Source organism: Papilio xuthus, unplaced genomic scaffold (assembly GCF_000836235.2).
Source record: "Papilio xuthus unplaced genomic scaffold, Pxut_1.1 DF826294.1, whole genome shotgun sequence".
In the NCBI taxonomy this organism is placed as follows: domain Eukaryota; kingdom Metazoa; phylum Arthropoda; class Insecta; order Lepidoptera; family Papilionidae; genus Papilio; species Papilio xuthus.
In genome coordinates, this window is record NW_013532355.1 from 1 (window position 1) to 664 (window position 664).

General features: G+C 56.9%; 1 protein-coding gene across 1 annotated transcript; it reads right to left on the bottom strand.

Annotated features, from left to right (window-relative positions):
• Nucleotides 1-73: 73 nt before the first annotated feature.
• Nucleotides 74-465, bottom strand: LOC106123043 (uncharacterized; the record flags this gene model as incomplete). Its single annotated transcript, XM_013319180.1, has 1 exon — nt 74-465. A coding segment is annotated over exon 1 (392 nt), but the record flags the coding sequence as incomplete, so codon positions are not given.
• Nucleotides 466-664: the final 199 nt, after the last annotated feature.

Genomic DNA, 664 nt, shown 5'->3' on the forward strand with positions numbered 1-664 from the left:
GCCGATCATGACGGCCCAGTCCCGGAGAAGCGCCCCTTTCAGGTCAGTGATGGAGGACCCCCACGTTGCGCACTTGGCGTTGAGGTCCCCCATCACGATGACCTGGGCCGGTGATGCTCTCTGCACCACCGGCTCCAGGCCATCCAGGAACCTCTCGAACTGGCGGAGGTTCCTGTTTGGGGAGAAGTAGACTCCAATGAGTACTACTTCTCCCCAGTTCACCGCCACGTAGCCCGCTCCTTGCTCCCTGAGGGAGACGGGTTGCGGGCTCGATGGCGGCACCACTATTGCGACTGAACCCTCTGTGTCCCCGGACCAACTGGGTTGGGGGGGGACAAAGTAGGGTTCAGCCACGACCGCAACATCAATTCTCCACTCTGCCAGGCACTGCATCAGCAGGTCCTGTGCGCGGGCAGAGTGGTTGGTGTTCGTCTGGAGTAGGTCGAAATGCAGGTGTCTTGGCATTAAGACACCTGCATTTCTTCCTCCTCAGCCACGCGGCTGCCATGCGGTTGGGGCTGAGTGCGAGGCACTCTGAACCTAACCTAACCTAACCTAACCTAACCTAACCTAACCTAACCTAACCTAACCTAACCTAACCTAACCTAACCTAACCTAACCTAACCTAACCTAACCTAACCTAACCTAACCTAACCTAACCTAA